The sequence below is a fragment of the Amblyraja radiata genome, chromosome 1 (genome assembly GCF_010909765.2).
Source record: "Amblyraja radiata isolate CabotCenter1 chromosome 1, sAmbRad1.1.pri, whole genome shotgun sequence".
NCBI lineage: Eukaryota > Metazoa > Chordata > Chondrichthyes > Rajiformes > Rajidae > Amblyraja > Amblyraja radiata.
In genome coordinates, this window is record NC_045956.1 from 61,712,105 (window position 1) to 61,736,853 (window position 24,749).

At 45.6% G+C, this 24,749-nt stretch overlaps 1 protein-coding gene across 1 annotated transcript in view; it reads right to left on the bottom strand.

Moving 5' to 3' along the window:
- Positions 1-23,412, bottom strand: part of tspan5 (tetraspanin 5) — a 70,464-nt gene extending 47,052 nt beyond the window's left edge. The window contains exon 1 of the mRNA XM_033022679.1: positions 23,174-23,412. Within this exon, the coding sequence (XP_032878570.1) occupies positions 23,174-23,254 (81 nt within the window). The 5' untranslated portion in view covers positions 23,255-23,412. The remainder of the gene's footprint in view (positions 1-23,173) is intronic.
- Positions 23,413-24,749: the final 1,337 nt, after the last annotated feature.

Consider the following 24,749-nt stretch of genomic DNA (forward strand, 5'->3'; position numbering starts at 1 on the left):
CCGGTGGTGATGAAGTGCTTTGAGAGGTTGATCATGGAGCAAATCAACTCCTACATCGACAAAAACCTGGACCCACTGCAGTTCGCGTACCGCCACAACAGATCAACGGTGGATGCGATCTCGCTGGCCCTTCACTCCGCACTGGACCACTTGGACAACAAAAACTCATATGTCAGGCTGTTATTCATTGATTACAGCTCGGCATTTAACACAATCATCCCCTCCAAACTGGTTACCAAACTCGCAGAACTGGGTCTCTGCGCATCCCTCTGCAACTGGATCCTCGACTTCCTCGTCCACAGACCACAGTCTGTTCGTATTGGTGGAAATGTGTCAGCCTCAATAACAATCAGCACGGGAGCACCTCAAGGCTGCGTGCTCAGCCCCCTGCTGTACTCACTCTATACCCATGACTGCGTAGCGAACCACAGTGCGAACTCCATCATCAAGTTCGCTGACGACACCACTATTGTGGGGCGTATCACTGATGGGGATGAGTCAGAGTACAGAAGAGAGATCGAGCAACTGTCCATATGGTGCCAGCGCAATAACCTGGCCCTGAACACCAGCAAAACCAAGGAACTGATTGTGGACTTTGGAAGGAGTAGGAGGGGGACCCACAGCCCCATTTATATCAACGGGTCGATGTTTGAAAGGGTCAAGAACTTCAAATTCCTGGGGGTGCACATCTCTGAAGATCTTTCCTGGTCCGAGAACACTAACGCAATTATCAAAACGCTCATCAGCGCCTCTACTTCCTGAGAAGATTACGGAGAGTCGGATTGTCAAGGAAGACTCTCTCTAACTTCTACAGGTGCACAGTCGAGAGCATGCTGACCGGTTGCATCGTGGCTTGGTTCGGAAATTTGAGCGCCCTGGAGAGGAAAAGACTACAAAAAGTAGTAAACACTGCCCAGTCCATCATCGGCTCTGACCTTCCTTCCATCGAGGGGATTTATCGCAGTCGCTGCCTCAAAAAGGCTGGCAGTATCATCAAAGACCCACACCATCCTGGCCACACACTCATCTCCCTGCTACCTTCAGGTAGAAGGTACAGGAGCCTGAAGACTGCAACAACCAGGTTCAGGAATAGCTACTTCCCCTCAGCCATCAGGCTATTAAACCTGGCTCGGACAAAACTCTGATTATTAGCAACCACTTTCTGTTATTTGCACTACCAGTTTATTTATTCATGTGTGTATATATTTATGTCATGGTATATGGACACATTTATCTGTTTTGTAGTAAATGCCTACTATTTTCTGTGTGCTTAAGCAAAGCAAGAATTTCATTGTCCTATACAGGGACACATGACAATAAACTCACTTGAACACTTGAACTTGAACTTGCACCACAGAGCCGCCCCTCTGCAATTTCTAGCCTGAGAGAAAGATTCTGGTCCTATCTATGCCCCTGACTGAGCGAACACCCAGTTGCAGACACACTCGATGGCAATGCCTGATGTATTGCAAGCAACCTTCTGATCTCTGCTTGGACTTCCTTCTTTCAGGAACCTTATGAGGCCGACTGTTATTTTTAATTAGTTGCGCTTCTCGTTCTGCAATGGTATAAAATGTTAAAGAATTTAAGTGGCTGCTCAAAGCCTGAGATTAATGGACAGTCTTGGGTTACGTGGTCATCCATTTGGTCTGGAATGAGGAAATGATTCTTCCCTCAAAATTTTCCCAGGTTCGAGAATTCTTAAACTAGAATCTCTGAAACGTTGGAGGTTATGGGAAGACCTGATAGCAGTATTTTAAATTATCAGAGGCAAAGATAGTGTAGACAGTCAGAACCATTTCCCCAGCATGGAAATGTAAAAAACTAGAGGGCACAGCTTTAAGGTGTGAGGGACAAAGTTTAAAGGAGATGTGCAGGTCAACTTATTTTTCTCACAGAGGGTGGTGGGCACCTGGGTTGGTCTGCCAGGTACGACAGTGGCATTTAAGAGGATTTTGGGGAACCTGATAGAAGTACATAAAATTATCAGACATTGATAGGGTAGACAGTATGAACTGTTTTCAAGGATGGAAAAAAAACAAATAGTAGAGGGCACAGCTTTAAGGTGAGAGGGGCAATGTTTAAAGGCAATTATAGGAAGGATGTCAACAAAATAGAGAGAGTACAGAGGCGATTTACTAGAATGTTGCCTGGGTTTCAGCAACTAAGTTACAGAGAAAGGTTGAATAAGTTAGGTCTTTATTCTCTGGAGCGCAGAAGGTTAAGGGGGGACTCGATAGAGGTCTTTAAAATGATGGGAGGGATAGACAGAGTTGACGTGGACAAGCTTTTCCCATTGAGAGTAGGGAAGATTCACACAAGAGGACATGACTTCAGAATTAAGGGACAGAAGTTTAGGGGTAACATGAGGGGGAACTTCTTTACTCAGAGAGTGGTAGCTGTGAATGAGCTTCCAGTGGAAGTGGTGGAGGCAGGTTCGATTTTATCATTTAAAAATAAATGGGATAGGCATATGGATGGGAAAGGAATGGAGGGTTATGGTCTGAGTGCAGGTAGATGGGACTAGGTGAAAATAATTGTTCGGCACGGACTTGTAGGGCCGAGATGGCCAGTTTCCTTGCTGTAATTGTTATATGGAGATATGTGGAGACTTACAAAGGTGGGTGCCAGGAACAAACTGTGGGATGATGGTAGAGGCAGATATGATTGTGGCATTTGAGATGCTTCTGGATAGGAACATGGCTATGTCTTTGTCTGCTCCTAAAAAAACTCAAAGCTAGTGAGACATGATCGACCATGTACAAAGCCTTGCTGAATGTCCTAATTAACTCATTATCTTCCAAATAGGAGCAAAACCTATCCCAAAGATTGGTTGCCATGAAGTTTGTTAACTTTCATCAATCTGATAACTTAAGAGTTTAGTTTAGAGAAAGTGTGTAAACAGGCCCAGCAGCCCACCGAGTCCATGCTGACCAGTGATCACTAGTTCTATCCAACACACTAGGGACAATTTACCTACAAACCTGCACGATTTTGGAACATGGGAGGAAACCGGAGCACCTGAAGGAAACCCACGTGGTCACACGGAGAACGTGCAAACTCTATACAGACAGCACCCGTAGTCAGGACCGACTCCTATTAGTTTAGTTTCAAGATACAGCATGGAAACAGGGCCTTCGGCTCATCCAGTCCACACCAACCATCAATCACCCGTTCACACCAGTTCTATGTTATCCCACTTTCTCATCACTCCCTACACACTCGGGACAATTTACAGAGGACCAATTAACCCACACGTCTTTGGGATGTGGGAGGAAACCGGAACACCCAGAGACTGCAACCTGCAAACTTACAAACCAACCCTTTTCCATTTACGTACTAGTTATTTATATATATCACAAACAGCAGAGGTCCCAGCACAGATCCCTGTGAAATTCCACTACGATAATCGATTTATTGTGTTTACATACCTGTTGTGCTGCTGCAAGTAAGAATTTCATTGTTCTGTGTCAGTACATATGACAATGAAGCACTCCTGACCTTTCCCATCCATGTCCTTGTCCAATGTCTTTTAAATGTTGTTATAGCACCTGCCTCAACTAGTTGCCCTGGCAGCTCTTTCCATATCCCCACCACACAATACTCAGGTCAGGCAGGATCTTGTTGAATAACCAAGGAACTACAGATGCTGGTTTACAGCAAAGTACACCAAACATCATTGAGACTAGCTCAAATCATATGGCAACCTTCAGTAATCTTTATGTTGAAATGCCCGAGTACAAACCTTTATCAGCATAACGAATGTTTTAAACATACCATGTCACGGTTCAACATAGAAATCATTCTGCTTTTCCAGTATTTGTCAATTCCTTCAAATAGATATTTCACATGCTGCTTTGATACTTGGCAGCAAAGGAACTTTCAGCCCCATCTGGTCAAATTGGAAACATATGGACCTCTCTTGGATTAGCAAGGAATCAACAATCTGCAGTCAAGAGACTGAAACTAAGAAACAGATCCGAAGAAACTTTAGTAGTTTAGAGATACAGCGCCTAAACAGACCCCTCGGCCCACCGAGTCCATGCAGACCGGCGATCACCCTGTACATTAACACTATCCTACACATTCGGAACAATTCTACCAAAGCCAATTAACCTACAAATCTGTACGTTTTTGGAGTGTGTGAGGAAACCAGAGCACCTGGAGAAAACCCAGTCACAGGGAGAATGTACAAACTGCGTACAGACAGCACCCATAGTCAGATCGAACCCGTGTCTCTAGCGCTGTAGGGCAGCAACTCTACCCGTGCTCCACCATGCCACCCAAACTTCTCAAGAACCCATCTGCATTTTTCTGCACACAAGAGGAAAATAATCTGCCTCTGAAAAAAAAGACTGGAGTAGGAAATGGTTGAATGAAATCTAACTTATTTGCCTCACGGCACCAGAGACCCTGGTTCGATCCGACACTCGGGCGTTCTCGGTGTGGAGTTTGCACATTCACCCTGTGACGGCATGGGTTTCCTCTGGGTGCTCAAGTTTCCCCCCTCATCCCAGAGACGTGTGGGTTTGAAGGTTAGTTAGCCCTCTGCAAATTGCCCCCTGCGTGCAGGGAGTGGATGGGAAAGTGGGATAAAATAGAACTTGTGTGAACAGGTAATCGGTGGCCGACAATCCACTTTGCAATTCCTCACACTGAAGTGTGAAGGCATGTTTAGTTTAGTTTAGAAATACAGCATGGAATCAGGCCTTTCGGCCAGGAATCTCTACAAGATTCTTTTGGTATTCTTCAAGGTATTTTAAAGTGGGGATTGATATGTTCTTGATTAGTTTTAGAGAATTAGCATGGAAACTGGCCCTTCAGCCCACTGAGTCCGTACCGACCAACAATCACTCCGTACACTAGTTCTATCCTACACACGAGGAGGCAATTTACAGAAGCCAATTAACCTACAAACCAGTCGATACCCAAAATACCCGACTCCGACTCCTTGATTTCTTGTGTATCTGACTCAGATCCCGACCCCTAAATATAATAATTCTAAATCTGCTATGATGACATTACACAAGATGGCACTTCATAACCATATAACCATATAACAATTACAGCACGGAAACAGGCCATCTCGGCCCTACAAGTCCGTGCCGAACAACTTTTTTCCCTTAGTCCCACCTGCCTGCACTCATACCATAACCCTCCATTCCCTTCTCATCCATATGCCTATCCAATTTATTTTTAAATGATACCAACGAACCTGCCGCCACCACTTCCACTGGAAGCTCATTCCACACCGCTACCACTCTCTGAGTAAAGAAGTTCCCCCTCATGTTACCCCTAAACTTCTGTCCCTTAATTCTGAAGTCATGTCCTCTTGTTTGAATCTTCCCTATTCTCAAAGGGAAAAGCTTGATCACGTCAACTCTGTCTATCCCTCTCATCATTTTAAAGACCTCTATCAAGTCCCCCCTTAACCTTCTGCGCTCCAGAGAATAAAGACCTAACTTATTCAACCTATCTCTGTAACTTAGTTGTTGAAACCCAGGCAACATTCCAGTAAATCTCCTCTGTACTCTCTCTATTTTGTTGACGTCCTTCCTATAATTGGGCGACCAAAATTGTACACCATACTCCAGATTAGGTCTCACCAATGCCTTGTACAATTTTAACATTACATCCCAGCTTCTATACTCAATTATACTATAAGAACTACGTACATGAATCATCAGGCTAACTTTTAAACCCATGTCCTGAATAATTTGAGGAAACTTGTTTTAAGGGATTAGGTGGGTCAAGAGAACGTAGCCCCCCCTTTTAGTTTAGTTTAGGTTAGGTTGGGGGGGGTGGTCAGGGGAACGCTGCCCCCCGTTAGTTTAGGTTACTATACTTTTACCTAAATGAGCCCTGACCTTTTTTTCCCTTCATTACCCAACCCCTTACTAACCTTTCAACCTAGAATATTGTGCCAGGCATCCCACTGAAAGTAGAAATTATGGTTTGTATTGACGAAAAATTACCAGATTTTTTGTCAAGATGAGTGTTTACTGCTGTTGAGAAGGAATGAATTATCACTGACGATTTTCATTTGCAGTAAATCATGAAAATTCGTAATCGGAAATAATGTGTGCAGTATGTTTAAAAAGTGGGATTTTTTTCCGATTTACGCAGTCTCTGAAAATTACGTTGAGGTCGGAGTCAGGACTATTTTACCGACTCCAGCAACACCAAAATTGTTCCGACTCCGATTCCTCTGCCCTGCTACAAACCCACATGTCTTTGGAATGTGGGTGGAAAATGGAGCATCCTCAGTCACAAGGAGTAACGTACAAACTGTTTGTAGACAGCACCCGTAGTCAGGTGCAAACCTAGGCCTCCGGCATTGTGAGGCAGTAACTCTACCACTGTATCATTGTGCCGCTCATTTAGTAAGGGCATCAAAGATTCCAGGAAGGCTGGAGAATGGGTTTGAGTGGTAACGATAGATCGGCCAGGAGCTAATGGTGGAGCAGAGTAGATGGGCCAAACGGCTTAATTCTGTATCTACGTATTATGGTCTTATTCAAGCAGGTATTTCCAAAAGCGCATATCGACTGGATGGATGATGGCAGACCCTCTTCTGGGAGCAACATACACAGTCACCTCGTTCTGGCACCATCTTTTAGTTTAGTGTCACCGAGGTACAGTGAAAGGTTTTTCAGCGGAAAGAGTGCACATGATTACAATCCACAGTGTACAGATGTAGGATAAAGGGAATTAGTACAAGATAAAGGGAATTAGTGCAAGATAAAGTCCAGTTAAATCCAATTAAAGATAGTCCAAGGGGAACCACTCCCCAGTTGGTGAGTGGACAGAAACTGTCCCTGAATCTGGAGGTGTGCGTTTTCACGCTTCTGTACCTCCTGCCTGATGGGAGAGGGGAGAAGAGGGAGTGACCGGGGTGAGACTGGCCCTCAATTACACTGGTGGCCTTGCCGAAGCAGCATGAAGTATAGATGGAGTCAATGGAAGGGAGGTTGCTTTACATGATAGTCTGGGGCACGTCCACAACTCTGCAATTTCTTGCTGTCTTGGTTAGCGCCGTTCCCCAACCATGCTGCGATTGAGGGGGGTGGGGAACAGATCCATCCAAGACCGCAGGAAATTGCAAAGGGTTTCCCCACGGAGGGAACAAGATCAAATTCGGCATGGGTTCTCTGTATCACAATGACTCACCACTGAATGAGCATACTGCAAAACATTTATCACAGCGCAACATAATATACTGCCTCACCAATTGTCATGATGCCACAAGTCCCTACAGACTGACATTTCATCCATTTCTTTATATGGTCCAGTGATTTACCTGACAATGACTGAAAAGTCAAAGCAAAACAGAATCATACCCAAATGCTATTCTTTCAGACAACAGGGAACGATGTCAGATTACCAGCATCAACTATACATCATCCCAGGCTCACAATAAATTTCAAGTACATAGTTTAGTTTAGTTTAGAGATACAGCGGGAAAACAGGCCCTTCAGCCCACCGAGTCCGCGCTGATCAGCGATCACGCAGTAGACTAGCACTATCCTACACACTAGGACAATTTACAATTTTTACCAAAGCCAATTAATCTACAAACCTGCGCCTCTTTGGAATGTGGGAGGAAACCAGAGCACCCAGATAAAACCATTAGGAGAATGTACAAACTCTTTACAGACAGCACCCGTGGCCCGGATCAAATCCGGGTCTCTGGCACAGAACTCGAAAGCTGTCTGTGTGGAGTTTGCATGTCCTCCCCGTGGGTATACTCCGGGTGCTCCAGTTTCCACCCACATCCTAATGGCGTGCAGGTTGGAAGGTTAACTTGTCCTCTGTAGAATCCCCACTCCTCGCTGTGTAGGGAGTGGATGAGAAAGTGGGATAACATAGAACTAGCGTGAATGGGTGATCAATGTTGACTCAGTGGGCCAAAGGGCCCATTTCCATGTTGTATCTCCAGACTCTAATGTGCCCGTAAAGTTGCAGCAAGTAAGAATTTAATTGTTCCTGTCCTAGTATATATAATTAAACACTCTGAACCCTTGCTGAGTTTTCCATAACATGATGGTCAAAATACAGGAACAGCATCTAGAGGATAGCAGTTGGTCAAACGCAGAGATCAAGGGCATGGTGTGGAGGTAGGAATATGGTATTAAGAGAGAAAATCAACCACGATTGAAAGGCAGACCAATTGGGTGTCAGATCAATTAGGAACTGATGACTTCAGTGCACCCTGGTTCAGTTAAACTATGCTTCCTGGTCAGATATTGTTTTATTCATTCAGTGGGAGTCAGTTCAACTTACTTTAGAGATACAGCATGGAAACAGGCCCTTCGGCCCACGGAGTCCAAGCTGATCATCGATCATTCGTGCACGAGTTCTATCCTATGTACTAGAGGCAACTTACACAAGTCAATTAACCTACAAACCCGCGTGTCTTTGGAATGTGTGAACAAACCGGAGCACCCGGAGAAAACGCTCGCGGTTACAAGTAGAATGTACAAACTACGTACAGACGGCACCCATGGTCAGGAACGAACCCAGGTCTCTGGCGTTGTAAGGCAGCAACTCTACCACTGCGCCATCAAGCCAACCCTTCGGCCTGCCCGGCTGAATTACTCCAACACTTTCTGTCTATCTAAAGATCACCAATCAGTGGATAGAAAAAACAAAAAACCTTTGGGAAAGAAAAATCTTCACTTGACCTAGCAAATCATTACTATAGCAACGGGGAACATGAGAACAGGAGACGTCAAGGCATTATTTTTTGAGAAATATTTACCATGACGTATTCAATGAAAGTGAAATAAAAAACTGTTTGGAACCAAATTCTCAACCTGGCCTCGTTGACTGTGTCCTGTTGCCCTAGCAACCATTTACTCTAGATCAGTTCCTGAAATGATCCCCTCACCCAGCTTTGGACAATATAGGCAACGTGTCAGTCCTCGTACTGCCCAAATCACCTGTCAAGCTTCAAGGACAGGGCAGACCATTCAGCCCATCAAGACAGATGCTTAATTTGAAAGGAAACAAATACAAAAAGAGGGATGGAATGCTGAGGCTTTATAGGGTGATGGTCAGACCGCATTTGTAATATTGTGAGCAGTTTTGGGCCCAATATCTGAGGAAGGATAAGCTGGTGTTGGAGAGGGTCCAGAGGAGGTTTACGAGAATGATCCCGGGGGTGACTGGGTTAACGTATGATGAGCGTTTGATGGCACTGGGCCTGTACTCGCTGGAGTTTAGAAGGATGTGCAGGGATCTTACCGAATAGTGAAAGGCCTGCATACAGTGAATGTTTCCACTAGTGGGCAAGTCTAGGACCAGAGGGCACAACCTCAGAATAAAAGGACATACCTTTAGAAAGAAGATGAGTAGGAATTTCTTTAGTCAGAGGATGATCTGTGGATCATTGCTTTTAAAAGGCTCATTGCAACATTTTCTTGAAAAAGAGCTATATTTTTTATTTCTCAATGGCTTTCTCAACTGTGCCCTGCATGTTTCATTAAAATGGACCTACAAGAGCCGCCGCCTCAATACCGCCGCTAATATCACCACAGACCCACACCACCCTGGCCACACTCTCATCTCACAGCTACCATCTGGTACAGGAGCCTGAAAACCGTGACCTCCAGAACAGCTTGTTCGTTGAACACTGCACCACACTAACCTCAACCCTACCTCAGCAACTATAACTTGTTTTCACACAGAGGGAGGTGGGAATATGGAACGAGTTGCCACAGGGAAGAGCCGAGGCAGGTACTATAACGACATTTAAAGGACTTGTACAGGTGTACGGATACAAAACGTTTAGAGGGATATTGGCCAAACATGGGCAAATGCGACCAGCGTAGATGGGGTATCTTGGTTGGCATGGATGAGCTGGGCCAAAGGGCCAGTTTCTACACAGTACGACTCTTTGCCTCTATGACCCACAATGAACTTTGCACTATGTACTTTGGTTATATATTTATTATGTTCTGGTTACTTTGCATTACCTATTATTAATTCATTGTATTGTTGATTATTGTATATTTGTTTGTGTGCTATTGCTTTGATGGGCCTGTAAAGCAGCAGCAGCAGCAAGTACAATTTTCATTGTTCCATTGCTGGTAGATGCAACACTCTTGCGTATTATATCCACACTTGTTATGTGTTCCTGTACCTCTGATTTAAACCGTCTCTCATTTTCTCATGGAAGCATTAAGCTGCAATTCTTTGCATCAATGGTTCAATGGTTTCTTCGTTATCACGTGTACCAAGGTACAGTGAAATACGTTTTTTTGTCCCACAGCTCAGCAAGATTGTCACCATATATAAGCACAATCCCCTTGTTAGTACAGAACAGCCCGCCGAGCCATATGCAGGAGTCGCCGTTTTGGCCACAAAGGCCCGTTGCAGCCATCGCCTCCATTCCGGTCATCCCGTGAACCGTCGTCCCTCTCCTTGCCCGGCCACCTTCAGCCCTTGTTCCCCGGGGGGTGCCCCCCACAGCCGACCTTGAGGGAGCAGAAGGGAAGATACCCACCCGTTCTTCTTACCAGCCCTTTGTCCAGCATCTGCCGCTATCTCCCTCCATCCTTCTCTCCAGTTCCCGGTCTTCAGGGGTGAGCAGGGGCTTCCGTCTCCAGGGGTAGGTTCTCAGTTCCACGGCGGGCGAGCCAGGCTTGCTGTTGGGATACAGCCGCAGCTCGCCGGGAGATGTTTGCTGTGCACGGCTCACGGGGAGGTAACAATGGGAGGGGAACGTGTTATCCCAGTGTCTGCCCATACCACGCTCTCTCCAACGTCCCAATGCACCTCCGCTCGGTCCGCATTAACCAACCTGATCTCCCTGTGGCTCAGCACTTCAACTCCCTCTCCCATTCTGAATCCGACCTTTCTGTCCTGGGCCTCCTCTGTGGCCAGAGTGAACACCACCGGAAATTGGAGGAGCAGCACCTCATATTTCGATTGGGCAGTTTACACCCCAATGGCATGAACATTGACTTCTCTAATTTCCGGCAGCCCTTATTGTCTCCTCCTCTTCTCAGCTCTCCCTCAGCCCTCTGACTCCTCCTCTTCCTTTCTTCTTACCCCCCCCCCCCCCCCCCCAACCCTACATCAGATCAGTCTTTGGCCCGAAACGTTACCTATTTCGTTCGCTCCATAGATGCTGCCGCACCCGCTGAGTTTCTCCAGCACTTTTTTCTACCTTCGATTTTCCAGCATCTGCAGTTCCTTCTTAAATATCCCAATGTCACTCACTACTCTCCTCACTGTTCATAACGCTTAATTTCTTCTCAATCCACAACTTGAAACATCTTGACTGAGCAAACTTTGCAGCTGATTAAATATTAATCTAGTTACTGCACGCTGCAATGTCTGCTGTGGCTCATAAAACAGTGCAGCACTGGAACAGGCCCTTCATCCCATAACGTATGTGCTGAATATGATGCAAATTTAAACTAATCTCCTCTGCCTGCACATGATCTATAAGATAAATTCATAAGCTCCAGGAGCACGAGTAGGCCATTGGGGCCCATCGAGTCTACTCCACCGTTTAATCATGGCTGATCCATCTTTCCCTCTCAACCCCATTCACCTGCCTTCTTCCCTTGACACCTGGCACCTTTGCTAATCAAGAATCTGTCAATACCCACTGACTTGGCCTCCACAGCCTTCTGTGGCAATAAATTCCACAGATTCACCACCCTCTGAATAAAGAAATTCCTCTTCATCTTCTTTCTAAAGGTGCATCCTTTTATTCTGATGCTGTGGCCTCTGGTCCTCCTATATCCCTCCATTCCCTGCACTTCCATGCACCTATCTAAAAGCATCTTGAATGCCACTATGGTATCTGCCCCCACCACCACCCCTGGCAGCGCGGGCCAGGCTCCCACCACCCTGTGTAAAAAGCTTGCCCCTCCTTTAAACTTGAACAATTTTCCCCCCTTTCATATTAATGCTATGCCCTCTACCCTATGTATGCTTCTCGTCATTTTATATACTTCTATCAGGTCTACCCTCAGCTTCTGACATCCCAGAGAAACCAATCCAAGTTGGCATGCTCTTAATTCCGTCAAGAGGGTTCAATTCCCACTCATACTGTAGGGTGGATGGTGCTGCCAGGATGCAGTCCCTTCTGCCCAACTTGCCCATGCCAACCACAATGCCCCTACACTAGTTTACTTTAGCTTATTATCACATGTACCGAGTTGCAGTGAAAAGCTTTTTTACCCCCCCATTCCCACTTGCCCACGTTTGGTCCATATCCCCCTAAACCGTTCTGTGCAAAAACTGAGACAGAAGTGACACGAGGCTGGGTAAAGATCAGATGTTGAGCGGCAGAAGCAAGGGCTGAACTGTCCACTCCGCTGCTGACCTCACACTGAACATCTGCAGTGGACATTCTGGGCCGCAGGCTGCCCTCGAACTGGAACATGCCCTGTATATCCATGTGCCTATCCAAAAGTCTCCTAAACACCACCATCGTATCTGCCTCTACCACCGCCCCTGGCAGCGCGATCCAGGCACCCATCACACTCTGTGTAAAAAAAACGCCCACATCTTCTCTAGCCCCTCTCACCTTAAACCTATGCCCTCTAGTAGTTTTAATACAGCCACCTTGCGTTTTACATGTGTTTGCTGGATGCATTCCTGAAATAACAGGCTTGTTCCTTTAATGCCAAAGTCTGATTTACTGTACGCGGTGGTATTTTTGGAAAAACATGCTCAAATTTACCGCTGACAGCATAGTCAGGAATTTGTTTACTATGCGCGCTTTTGAATTACAGGCTGCTTTTCAAGCACGTAACCCCTGCTTAAAACATGACGTTATTGCATTACAGAGGGCTGGCCCAGGCTCAGGCCGGCTGCTGTAGATGGCTCGCCAGTCTCACAGTTAGGCAAGGGCCCTCAAGCTCCCTGGTTGCTGCAAGGTTTGCAGTTCCTGTGACACAGCCTTGGAACCCGTGATAATGCGTGCATGCTCTGCCTGCTAATGCATTCATCAATGCAGCAGCAGAGTACGCTTGCAAACTGTCACCAGGCTCTGTAGGCATACGTCACTGCAAGCAATATGCCCAACTCCAAACACCTCCCACACTTAAAAATCTACTGAGGGCTCAGTTTAGTTTATTGTCACGGGTACCGAGGTTGTTGCGTGCTAACCTGTCAGTGGAAAGACAATACATGATTACAATCGAGCCATCCACAGTGCACAGATACATGATAAAGGGAACAATGTGAACAAGTTTAGTGCAAGATAAAGTCCAGTAAAGTCTGATCAAAGATAGTCCAAGAGTCTCCATTGAGGTAGATAGTAGCAAAGGACTGCTCTCTAGTTGTTGATGGGATAGTTCAGTTGCCTGTTAACAGCATGGAAGAAACTGTCCCTGAATCTGGAGGTGTGTGTTTTCATACTTCTATACCTTTTGCCCGATAGGAGAGGGGAGATAAGGGAGTGACTGGGGCGCAACCCATCCTTGATTATGCTGGTGACCTTGCTGAGGCAGCGCAAGGTGTAGATGGAGTCAATGGAAGGGAGGTTGGTTTGCAGTTTAGTTGGTGGTTAGTTTAGTTTGGAGGACAGCATGAAAACAGGCCCTTCAGCCCACAAAGTCCGCTTCGACCATCGATCACAATAGCTGAATGTTATCCCACTTTCTCATCCACTCTTGTGTCTTTTTCGTAACCCAGCATCTAAATCTTAAAATGATCATCCTTATTTTCCACAAACTCTCTGGCAGCACAAGTTTCTAATCCCAATGCATCTGCACTGCAAAAACATTATGCATTTGGCCATTCAGCTCCTCATTCCTGCTGATAATTCAATAAGATCAAAGCAGATCTCTGTCATGTTAACCATCTATGTCATGAATTCATAGGTTATAGGAGCAGAATTAAGCCATTTGGCACATCAAGTCTACACCAATCAATCATGGCTGATCTATCTTTCCCTCTTAACCCCATTCACCTGCCTTCACCCCATAACCCCTGACATCCGTACTAATCAAGAATCTGTCAATTTCCACCTTAAAAATATCCACATACAAAAATCTTTCAACGTGTCTCAAATGGGCACCCCCGTGGCCCTGTGGGGTGAAGAATCCCAAAGGTTCATCCAGAGAAAATCCACGCAGTCACTGGGAGAATGTATAAACTCGCAACAAAGGTTAGCATGCAACTAAAGTTTTTCATTCTACCTTGGTACATGTGACAATAAACTAAACTCAACTCTGTACAGACAGCACTCATAGTCAGGATCGAATCCGGGTCTCTGGCACTGTAAGGCAGCAGCACTGTTGTTAAGACACTGTGTCGTCCATTAAGACACTCAAAACTACCTCTTTGACCCAGCTCTCGGTAACTGGTGTTAAACTTTCCCTAACTGGCGCAGTGTCAATACTGAAAAGTTTGTAACATCAGAGTCGTACAGCACGGAAACAAACCCTTCAGTCCAACTCATTCATGCCAACCAAAGATGCCCATCTAAGCTCGACCCTCTGCTCACGTTTGGCCCATATCTCTCTAAACCTTTCCAATCCTTTTCAATCCTGGCTGGCCCCCCAACGCAATATTCCACCTCTCCACCAATTTCAATATTGGTGGCCAGTGGCGGGGGGGGGGGGGCGCGCTTTCTGGAGCGCTAGTATAGGTGTTGTGGGCCGAACGGACTGGTTTCCAGATGGCTAGAAAGGACATTGTGGGCCGAATGGATTCTTGGGCTGGCAGTTCACTCATTCACGGCTGGTGGGCTGGCAGTTCACTCACTCACGGCTGGTGGGCTGGCAGTTCACTCACTCACGGCTGGTGGGCTGGCAGTTCACTCACTCACGGCTGGTGGGCTGGCTGTTCACTCACTCACGGCTGTTGGGCTGGCAGTTCACTCGCTCACGGCTGTTGGGCTAGCAGTTGATTGACTCACGGCTGGTGGGCTGACAGTTCACTCACGGCTATTCCTTGAAAATCCATTTCAAGCAGAGTGCAGGCCACCAAATTCATTTCATACCATTTCAAGCAGAGTGCAGGCCACCAAATAAATTTCATACCATTTCAAGCAGAGTGCAAGCCACCACATTCATTTCATGCCATTTGAAGCAGAGTGCAGGCCACCAAATTCAAATGCAATTTCATACCATTTCAAGCAGAGTGCAGGCTACCAAATTCAAATGTAATTTCATACCATTCCAGCAGAGTGCAGGCCACTAAATTCAAATGCAATTCCATGCCATTTGGGCATTATACTCCTGATCCCCCAGAAGGGGCGTTACCTTCATCATGGTGATTAGGCGAGAGGACCAATCAGCTGATCCCAAGATTTTTTAAATATACATAACTGTTTTATTTTTCATTGATCTGAAAAATCCTCGGGGCTGCCTCTGCGGAGGAGGACTGTGAGTAAGATGGCCAAAAATCATAGCGATATATGGTAGCGTTTTTCAAAAATCAATATATAGTGCAGACAGGAAGTGGTCAAGATGAGACTTTTAGTTATATAGATAGTACCTGATTCAACTACTTTCTCTGGCAGTTCATTGCATATACCCACCATCCTCTGTGTGAAAATGTTGCACCCCGGGTTCGTATTAAATCGTTCTCCACTCACTTTAAACCCATGTCCTCCTGTTCTTTAATCTCCTACCCTGTGCATTTACCAGATCTATTCCCCTCATAATTTTGTACACGTCAAATAAGATCACCCCTTGGCCTCCTGCATTCCAAGGAATAAAGTTCTAGCCTGCTCAACCTCTCCCAATAGCTCAGACCCTCAATTCCTGGCAACATCCTTGTAAATCTTCTCAGTGCCCTATCCAGCTTCTTCACACATCTCTTCACAGATGCTGGCCTGACCTGCTAAGTATCTTGTGTTTTTATTTACTTTAGCGTCAGTGCTATTTCGGGAGCATTGAATGCGGTGCCAAGGAATCCTTCGCTCACCATATTTAAGTTACCGTGGTAATGCAACTCATTGCTGTTCCCAGGGAGAATTAATTAGATGTTTTACGCCCCTCTTCCCTGCATGTGAAATTTATATTGTTACACGGAGCAGCGTGGTGGTGCAGCCGTAGAGTTGCTGCCTCACGGCGCCAGAGACCTGGGTTCGATCCTGACTACGGGTGCTGTCTGTACGGTGTTTGCACATTCTCCCTGTGACCGTGTGGGTTTTCTCCGGGTGCTCCGATTTCCTCCCACATTCCAAAGACGTGCAGGTTTGTCATGTAAATTGCCCCCTGGGGTGCAAGATATTACTAGTGCATGGGGTGATCGATGGTCGGCGTGGACTCGATGGACCTGTTTCCTGCTGTATCTCTAAGTCAATTGGTGGATCCAGGGATTTTTTTATTGGTTATGTTAAACGGTCCTTGTTCCAAACTTAAACTGGTACCATCTCTCAACTCTTTCTCCGCTGCATCGATGCCTGTATCAGGGCTGCCTCCTGCCCCCATGCAGAACTTGTTGACTTCGAACAAGTCTAACATCACTAACTTCCACCCTGCCCTCAAATTCACTTAGACTGTCTCCGACACCTTTCTCCCCTTTCTTGATCTCTCTGTCTCCATCACAGCAGAAAAAATATCAACTGATACCTACTACAAACCCACTAACTCCCACCGTTACCTGGACTACACTTCATCCCACCCTGGCCCATGCAAAGACTCAATCCCCTTTACTTAATTCCTGTGTCTTCACCGTGTTTCCTTCCACGACGAGGCTTCCTATTCTGGGACATCTGAGATGTCCTCTTTCTTTAAAATTACATTTGGAATTCTAAAGTACCACCAATTCAACCGGGTGGCGCCAGCAGTGGCTGCCTCGCCAACAGTCTGTCTGTCCCTTCCTTCTTTGTTGTGTTTTAGTATGTGTTAAATGTATGTTTCACTGTTTTTTAACTTGTTTTATGTAGGGGGGGGTCCGATCGCTCCGACTGCGAATGGTTCGACTGCCCCGACCGCGGGAGAATAAAGAGGAAGAAGATTGGACTTTATCGCTTTCCATCACAGTGAGGAATGTGGGGAATCCACTGTGGCGGATGTTTATGTTATCTTTCATTTAGTTCTTTGATCCTTTTTTTTGTATGGCTGTATGGTAATTTGCATATCACTCTGTACCTTAATGGTACATGTGACAATAAGATGACCTTTGAACCTCTGAACTGAGACTCATTTTCTTTGATGTGTTTCATGTTCTTGCATGCTTCAGTGAGATGCCTCTTCCAGCTAATCTGGTGACAGCAAATGACTCACTGTGACAATCCAAACCCTCTCCAACCTTTTCACAACTGAATGTTCATAAGAAGAGTCTTTTGCCCAGAGTAGGAGAATCAAGAAAACAGAGGAGACAGGTTTAGGGTGAGGGGGGGGGGGGAGATTTAATATGAACCAGAAGGGTAGCATCTTTTACACAAAGTGTGGTGGGGGTAAGGAACAATCTGTTGGTGGAGGTAGTTTGACTTGTTAACGTATTAAGGGTGTCAAAGGTTACAGGGAGAAGGCAGGAGAATGGGGTTGAGAGGGAAAGATAGATCAGCCATGATTGAATGGCAGAGTAGACTGTATGGACAAAATGGCTCAATTCTGCTCCTGTGAGTTATGAATGAGCTGCCGGAGGAGGTAGTTGAGGCAGGTTACTATCATAACATTTGATAGACATTTGGACAGGTACATGGAGAGGATAGGTTTAGGGGGATATGGGCCAAAGGCGGGCAGGTAGGACTAGTGTAGATGGGGCACGTTAGTCGGCAAGGTCAAGCAGTGCCGAAGGGCATTGTTTCTGCACTATAGCACCCTAGGAACGCTGCTTCAAGTAGCCCATTTAAACAAAAACAAATGCAAGCAATAAAATGATATTGCAATTCTTGCTAACACTTTTAATGTTATAGATAAATATTAATTGGCATCACCAATTTCCTGGAACACCAAGATTACTGGAGGGAGGAAGGGAAGATCAAATGGTTTATCCAGGGATGAATCCCCGGAGCAATCTAATACACGCAACAGATTTCAATGGATGTTGTTCTGGGCTCCAGGAAACCATGACAAATATGGGAAATAGTACTACACAGAATAAGTCAATTAAGCCTGGTGGTATGCGCTGGCACTTCACAATCATGTTCCAATCCTACTGATAAGCAGCAGATTACTTAGAACAGAGAACAACTGCGTGCAGTTCTGGTCACCCCATTACAGGAAGGATGTGAAGGCTCTGGAGAGGGTGCCGAGGTGGTTTACCAGGATGCTGCCTGGATTATGGGGTTTCAGCTACAGGGAGAAGTTGGATAGACTTGGATTGTTTTCCCTGGAACGGTGGTTGAGGGGAGACTTGATAGAAGTATGTAAAATTACGAGGCATAGATAGGGTAGACGGGGAGAACTGGGGTGGATATGTCTAACACTAATGGGCATTGCTACAAGGTGAAAAGGAGAAAGTTTAATGGAGATGTGCGGGGCAAGTTTTTTTTAACACAGGGAGTGGTCGGGGCCTGGAATGCATTGCCAGCGGTGGCGTTTAACAGGACATTGTGTTTGGCACCAACATGTTGTGTGCCATAGGGCCTTTCCTGTGCTGTACTGTTCTATGCTCTAGAACAGCACACGAACAGGCACTTCAGCCAACAATATCTGTGCCAAGTACGATGCTAATTTCCTCTGCCTGCATGTGATCCATACTCTCCATATCCATGTACCCATCTAAATGTCTCGTGAGAGTCACTGTTGTACCTGCCTCCACCACTACCCCGGCAGTGTTCCAGGCCCCAGCCCCCTACTCAGTGTATATAAACTTGCCCCTCTCATCTGAAGACTAGTCCTTGACATTTCCACCCTGCAATGAAGGTTTCAGGTTCCATCTCCCCTATTTGTTCATCCATCTACTTCGAGTTAAACGCAGGTAGATGGGACAAGTGTAGATGGGAGGTGTTTGGCGTGAGCAAGTTGGTCCGAAGGGCCTGTTTCCACACTGTATGTCGATGTAGGGGAAGAATGGCAGGGTTACCATTTAAGGTCAACAAGAGACACTTCATCACACGTGACAAAGGGCCCCTCACCTGAAACATTAACACTGTTTTCTACTCGCTATGGAAGCTGCCTGCCCAAGTATTTCCAACATTTATTTTGTATCTAACACACCTAGAGAGTACATAACACCTTCACACACATAGATTCATAGAGAGTGGAAACAGCTCCTATGTCCCAACATGTCCACGTTGACCAACATGTCCCATCTACACTCGTCCAACCTGCCTGCATTTGGCCCATATCCCTCAAAAACTATCCTTTCCATGCATCTGTCTAGATGTTTCTTAAACTACTTCATGTTTCTTAAACTGGCCTCAACGACTTCATCTGTCAGCTTGTTCCATACACCCGCCATCGTTTGTGTGAAAAATCTTTAATCTTTCTCCCCTCACTTTACACCTAAGACCACTGGTTACCGACTCCCCTACTCTGGGCAAGTGACTGTGCGTTTACCTGATCTATTCCTCTCATGATTTTGTACACCTCTATAAAATCATCCCTCATCCTCCTGCGCTGCAAGGAATAGAGTCCTAGCCGGCTCAACCTCTCCCTGTAGCAAAGACCCTCGAGTCCTGGCAACATCCTTGTAAATCTTCTCTGCAACCTTTCCTTAATGTTTCAACTTGTTCTAGAACATAGAATACTACAGTACAGGAACAGGCCCTTCGGCCCACAATGTTTGTAGTGGATTTTCATTTAAATTGTTTTCATATGCCGTCCCATGATCCATATCCCTCCATTCCCTGCACTTCCATGTGCCTATCTAAAGCCTGGAATGCACTGCCTCCACCACCAACCCTGGCAGTGCGTTCCAGGCCCCGACCACTCTTCCTGTACTCTTGTGGGAACGTCTCCCAAATCCGGCCCCAACTCTCGGATACAGTTTCTCCAAAGCAGCAGCAAGCCATAAACTTGTACCAAATCAAATAAAAATTGAAAACAGAAAACATCATGCAAATTCCCACCTCTCCTGCAACACTTAAATCCACACCCTCCAGCTGCAACACTGAGCAATACTTCCAAGATAATTCCATTTATTTAATGTTGAAACTCTGAACTGACGCATCAATTAAAAACAAAACTTGGTCTCACTCCATATGAACGCATTCACTGTAGGAAGCAGTAATGTTTCTGGCCTTAAGGGGCACATACACAATGGTTTCTACTGAAGACAGACACAAAATGCTGGAGTAACTCAGCGGGACAGGCATCTCTGGAAAGAAGGAACGGGTGATGTTTCAGGTCGAGTCCTTTCATCAGTCTCGATGAAGATGCTGCCTGTCCCGCTGAGTTACTCCAGCATTTTGTATCTATCTTCGGTGTAAGCCAGCATCTGCAGTTCCTTTCTACACAAGGACATGTTGGGCGGTGTGGGCAAGTTGGGTCGAAGGGCCTGTTTACACACTATATCACTCTATGACTCTATGACAATGGTTTGTAGTTCAGGACCTGCCTTATACAGAAACAGGAAGATTTACGCACACACACAGATGCCTGGAGTGGATAAAGTGAACTGGATAGGGAGGATGTGGAGAGGATGTTTCCACTAGTGGGAGCATCTAGAACCAGAGGGCACAGCCTCAGAATAAAAGGACGAACCTTTAGAAAGGAAGAATTGATTTCATCAGAGGGTGGTGAATCTGTGGAATTCATTGCCACAGACGGCTGTGGAGGCCAAGTCAATGGATATTTTTAAGGTGGAGATTGACAGATTCCTGATTAGAAAGGGTGTCAGAGGTTAATAATAATAATAATAATAATAATAATAATATCTTTTATTGTCAATGCACATAAGTGCAACGAGATTTGGTATGCAGCTTCCAACCGATGTCATAACATAAATAACTAATAAAATTTGGATTTAGATATTGATATCCCGAGAACATGGATTGTAATAGAACAGTGAAACAGTCAAAACAGTTCATGGGGAGAATGGGATTGGGACAGAGAGATAGATCAGCCATGATTGAATGGTGGAGTAGACATGATGGGCTGAATAGCCTAATTCTGCTCCTAACACCTCCAAGTTTGCAGATGACACAAAGCTGGGAGAGTGTGAGTTGCGAGGAAGATGCTATGAGACTGCAGGGTGACTTGGATAGGTTGAGCGAGTGGGCAGATGCATGGCAGATGCTGTATAATGTGGATAAATGTGAGGTTATCCACTATGGTGGCAAGAACAGGAAGGCAGATTATTATCTGATTGGTGTCAGATTAGGAAAAGGGGAGGTGCAACGAGACCTGGGTGTCCTTGTACATCAGTCACTGAAAGTAAGCATGCAGGTACAGCAGGCAGTGAAGAAAGTTAATGGCATGTTGACCTTCATTGTGAGAGGTTTTGAGTTTAGGAGCAAAGAGATCCTACTGCAGTTGTACAGGGCCTTGGTGAGATCGCATCTGGAGTATTGTGTGCAGTTTTGATCTCCTAATTTGAGGAGGAACATTCTTGCTATTGAGGGCGTGCAGCGTAGGTTCACCAGGTTAGTTCCCTGGATGGCAGGACTGACATATGATGAAAGAATGGGTCAACTGGGCCTGTATTCACTGTAATTTAGGATGAGAGGGAATCTTATAGAAGCATTAAATTCTTTAGGGATTCGACAGGCTAGATGCAGGAAAATTGTTCCCCATGTTGGGGGAGTCCAGAACTAGGGGTCACAGTTTAAGAATAAGAGGTTGGCCATTTAGGACTGAGATGAAGGAAAAACGCCAGAGGATGAGGGTTGTTCTTATAGAGGTATATAAAATCATGAGAGGAATAAATCTGGTAAATGGGGGGGGGGGGGGGGGGGGGGGGGGGGGGGAGATTTAAGAAGAACCCGAGGGGTAACCTTTCCACACCAAGTGTGGTGGGTGTATGGAATGAGCTGCCGGACAAGGTAATTGGGCAAGTTGGGCTGAACGACCTGTTTACATGCTGTAAGACTCTAAATGAAACCAAGCTCTAAATGCAAGCAAATGCGACTAGCCCAGTATGCCAATTTGGTCGGCAAGAATACGGTGGGCTGAAGGGCATGAATCGATGCTGTACAGCTCTATGCCTCAATGACACACACATACAGCTAGAGAGAAAGGAATATAATGCTTCATATTTTATTATAGTGTAGGCTGTTCATCCCATAAACTCAATACTAGCTCTCAGAGAAATCCCATCAGCCCCACTTATTTCCACCATACTTATTCCTCCTCACCTGCCCACATAGAGATTGTATACAGTTATGAGTTGCATACGAATAGTTGGTTGGTGTGGGCAACTTTGGCCGAAGGGCCTGTTTCCACGCTGTATGACTCAATGGTGAATCAGCATCTGCAGTTCTTTGTTTCCACGTGTTTCTACGTACTTTGGTCCCAGCATTTAAAGGCACTGGGCCTGTACTCGCTGTAGTTTAGAAGGATGAGAGGTGGGGGGGGAAGAATCTCAAAGGTCCAGGGTCGTGAGTATGTGGAATTCATTGCCACAGATGGCTGTGATGGCCAAGTCAATTGACATTGTTAAGGTGGATATTGACAGATTCTTGATTAGTAAGGGTGTCAAGGTTTATGGGGAGAAGGCAGGAGAATAGGTTTGAGGGGGAAAGGTAGATCAGTCATGATTGGATTGCAGAGTAGTCTTGATGGGCTGAATTACCTAAATCTGCTCCTAGAATTTACGAACTTATACAAAACATCACCAGTTAAACTAGTAAACCACTGCCTCTAATAAACATCACAACCAAATTAACTTTCTTTCAGATTATTATTTAACTCATTCCTGGTAAAGAACTGCAGATTTTGACCATTCAGTATAAAAGTGCGAGAGACAGGATTTACTGTAATGTTAAGATGCCAGGGAACCTTACATAATCTACGTCGCAATTTGTTTTGGAGTCTGCAATGGATAAAGGACACAAATAACTTCTAACGATTTTCAAGCAATGAAAAAACAAATACACTGGTGCAATTTCACCAAAAAAAATCTTTAAAACTTTTTTTTGCACAAAATGTAAAAATGGGAATGCAGTGTTTGTGGACGGCTTCCTCGCAGGCCCTGGGGGTTCTCTATGTTTCACACACACACAAAGACCCTCTTGTACTCTCTCCGTCTCGGACACTGAATGCTGTAAATTTGCTTGTCAGACGCTTCTGTTTCCCAGTGTCGCCCGTCCTTCCAGCGTCCCGCCACCCTGTTCTGCTGTTGCAACATACATGCTACTCACCCAGAATATTATGTTAAAGCCGAATATGAAGTACTTGATGCAGCAGCTGACTTCAGGTCCTTTGTAATGTTTCCCTGACATCTTGGGCTTCTCATGAAGGCAGCGAGGGGCTACTGACACAATGTAGCGGAGAGGAGCCGCTGTTAGCAGCGCGTCTGGTCGCCGCTCCCACTGCCCCGGGATCAGGCAAAGGCTCGGGAAATCCCACGATCTAGACTCCGGGATGTGCCAGGGCGGGACTTCCGGGGGTTGGGCACAGGGAAACAAGAAACTGGATGGGAGAGAGGTTGATAGAGATTGATAGATAGTGAGGGAGAGAAGGAAAGGGAGAGAGAGAGAGCGAGAGGGAGGGAGGGAGAGAGAACGGTGGAATGACTAAACAGTGGAGAGAGATAGAATGAGACAGAGGGAATAGATGAATGAACAGTGGAGAGGGAGAGAATGATAGAGGGAAGGGCAAATAAATATGGAAAAAAACGGAATGAGAGCGGAGACCCAAGAGACTGCAAATGATGGAATCTGCAGCAAAATCATACTTGGTATTGGTTTATTATTGTCACATGCACTGCGATACAGTCAAAAGCTTTGCGTGATATCAAATTATATCCGTAACCATGCATGCTGCCGGATGAGGTAGTTGAGGCAGGGACTACCATAGCAGTTGAGACATTTGGACAGGTACATGGATAGGACAGATTTCGAGGGATATGCGGACCAGGTGGGACTGGTGTAGATGGGGTGTGCTGCTTGGCATAGGCAAGTTGGGCCGAAGGGTTTGTTTCCACGCTGTATGACTCGATGAGGACAACCAAGTCATACACAAGTACAAGAGGTAGTGTAAACAGAAAATAAATAAAGTGCAGAATATAGACAAAAATGCTGGAGAAACTCAGCGAGCGAGGCAGCATCAATGCCTCACCTGCTGAGTTTCTCCAGCATTTTTGTCTACCTTCGATTTTCCAGCATCTGCTGTTCCTTCTTAAACAAAGTGCAGACTACTAGTTACAGGATATCTTCTGCGAAGCCACTTCTCTATCCAGAATGCATTTCGTTGTCTCTGTACTGTACACTGACAATGACGATTAAAATTGAATCTGAATCTGAATAATGAGACGGTATTATAGTGGTAAATCCACAGGGAAGTGCAGATAAAGAAAAGTGTAAGAGTCACAACGTAGGTGGGTTGGAGGATTGAGACTACACTCCTAGCTTAAGGAGGGGGGGGGGGGGCATTATGTAGTCTGATAACAGTGGGGAAGAAGCTGTTCATGAATCTGGTGATATGTGCTCTCAATCCTTTGTATACCCTGCCCAACAGGAGAGGGAAGAAGAGGGACATGAATGGTTTTGGTTACGTTATAGAATCATATAGCACAGAAACTAACCTTTTGGCCCAACTTGCCCACGTCGACCAACATGCCCCATCTTCACTAGTCACATCTGCCTGCGCTTGACCCATATTCTTCTAATCCTTTCTGATCCATGTACCTGTCTAAATGTCTTTTAAATGTTATTATAGTACCTGCCTCAACTAACTCCACTGGCAGCAAATTCCATATACCCACCATCCTCTGTG